Source organism: Atta cephalotes (assembly GCF_000143395.1).
Source record: "Atta cephalotes unplaced genomic scaffold scaffold00007, whole genome shotgun sequence".
Taxonomy (NCBI): domain Eukaryota; kingdom Metazoa; phylum Arthropoda; class Insecta; order Hymenoptera; family Formicidae; genus Atta; species Atta cephalotes.
In genome coordinates, this window is record NW_012130071.1 from 7,155,135 (window position 1) to 7,157,632 (window position 2,498).

General features: G+C 27.3%; 1 protein-coding gene across 1 annotated transcript; it reads right to left on the reverse strand.

The window, feature by feature from the left end:
- Window positions 1–1,497: 1,497 nt before the first annotated feature.
- LOC105627030 (putative gustatory receptor 23a) lies at window positions 1,498–2,037 on the reverse strand. The gene is made up of 3 exons (XM_012208309.1): window positions 1,906–2,037; window positions 1,677–1,763; window positions 1,498–1,608 (listed from the first exon to the last, which is right to left on the reverse strand). Exons 1-3 carry the CDS (start codon window positions 2,035–2,037, stop codon window positions 1,498–1,500), a joined length of 330 nt encoding a protein of 109 aa, XP_012063699.1.
- Between the last annotated feature and the right edge of the window lie 461 nt (window positions 2,038–2,498).

Here is a 2,498-nt window from a genome sequence, read left to right on the forward strand (position 1 = left end):
TTTCTTATATGATTCCGTAGATAGTTTTAAAGAGATATTCAAAATAGTCTGTAGCAAGTGCATTCGTGGTTTGCTCAAAATGTACGTGACAATCGCTATAAAACCATTGAGTGTAAGGAAACAGAAATTTTCAAAGGTCCTAGTTATGTTTCCAGAGGAAAACATTTCAGAAATAGTAATCCTATGAATGAATAGCAAATAAAAAACGCAGAAAATGCAGATAATCACGGTTGACATGATGTAGCATGGTTTTGAAATTTCGAAGGTCGACGCATTAATTTTATATGGAAATATTCCGAGAATTTTACTTATGATAAAGTTGGGATACATTAAAGATTGAAAATCCGTAGCATGAAACAGTTGCCATTTTTTCCTCATTTTGCCTTTGGCGCGTGTTTGGATTTTCGAATTGAACATAATTAGCAAATATTTTTGGAAGAGGAATAATTTATATTGTAATCCTAAGTGTTATTAATTAGTACACTGAATGAATACACTGAACTATTAGAATTAATAGAGCTTTCTATTGAAATGTAACATTTAAATTCTTCTCTTTATAACAAATGCATTAAGTGAAATGGGACTCTTCATTTTATATACACTCAATGAATTTCAATTTAAACTGCCAGCAAATACTGTGTTTAATAGAGAAACAAGTCTGAAGAAACTGTTTGTTAGTAATAAAGTAACCATGGCGTTTTTCGATCGAAACTTTTCACTCTTGAGATAACTATATAAAAGACTTACGTGAAATTGTTTAATATGACTCATAAATTTTATTGGATAAAACAGAATAATACATCTTAAATGACAATATAGCCTATTATAAAATAAAACAAAACAATTATCTCAAATAATTAGTTTATGTCACCTGGTATGTTGTATAGATTCACAGACAAATTACATGTCATGACAGGTAACGAATTTTATAAAAACGAAAAAATAGGAAATTTTTGATGAAAGGATATTAAAATTGTTGCAGCAAATAAGAATGACCGAAACGATTAAAACATAATTTTATGTAAACAGTATATTTTGAGTTACTAACACTGACTTTCTGCTTGGATTCTTGTCCATTAATTATTTTATTTTAATTATTAAATTATGTTGGATATAAATTATGTTGAGAAACATTGATATTGATGTGAAAAGAATAAGGAAAACAAATAAAATGTTAATAAATTAATGAGAATAATAAATTAAATTAGAATAAATATTATTATATATCTCTATTAAAATTAATTAATATATTTTATGTTATATATTTTATATTATATGAAAAAATTTACATATTTGTTGTAATCCATAAATTACATGTTACTGTAAGACAATTCCTCTTTATATTTCAACAAAACTCAAAAGATACACTAGCAATTTATATTTAATTCATTCTCAGTATTAATATAGATATAGTAGAGCGATTTATTAAAAAATATGCACACGTGTATACATGAATCTATGTAAATATAAAAAATCTTTTTTAATATGTATCTCATTTTATATAACTGAATTGTTTGCAATACTAATTTCAATTTTTTCATCACAAGAATGTCCCGCGATTAAAAATTGTATCAAAACTAACATGTATGTCGTGATGCCACCCACCATCTGAAAAACAATAATTTAACATATAAATAATATTTTTTATTAATTAAAACAGTAAATTGATTACGTACTGCTGTAAGAAACGTCGCGTCCATAGCGAGACCTTTTGTCAAAAATGTATTTTTGCAATGCAATATTTGCAAAGAAAAAAGTTGCAACTGCAACGACAAGTCACAAATACAAGTCAATTAAATACGAGAACGAAAAAGATGGTATTAATAAACATAATTTTAGCAGATTTAATAGTAAACACACAGAAAATTATGTCTATAAATACTATACTATATTCAAAAAAATTACCTCGCTTTTGATTTGCTTATCTCTTGTGCTATTAAGTACGTCATAAATGGTAGTGCCGATTTCTCGGACTTGATTTTTGCCGGTCTCGCAGACCCATACAATTAGCATTACTTTCATAACATAAAGCACCATGGTTAATAAAAATGCATCAAGAAAACGCTGATCAAAAGTAATGATTACCTCACCTTGCCAGTGCACTATGTAATCATATAGTTCACGAATAATTTGAATAAAGGTCACGGTTACAGTTGCAAGAAGTTGCAAGCTGAAGATTATATTTAGCAGTTGCACAATTTCGTTAATCATTAGATGCTGTTTCATCAAAATTTTGAGTTCTATTGCAAAAATTTGGTTTCTCTGTGTTGAGCAAATTAAACTCGTAGAGTTCATCAAGACAGATAATTTCATGCCGTTTGCCATGAATCTTTGCATGTAATTCAGATCGTCATTGATTTTTTTAAAACAGGCTTTTAATATATAAACATAATTAATGTACAACATATTCATATGAAACTCCAGTTGAAACAAATATATTATAAATGCTTTGATTGTGCATCTAATAATCCAATTATTTGTTTCAAATAATCGCATTT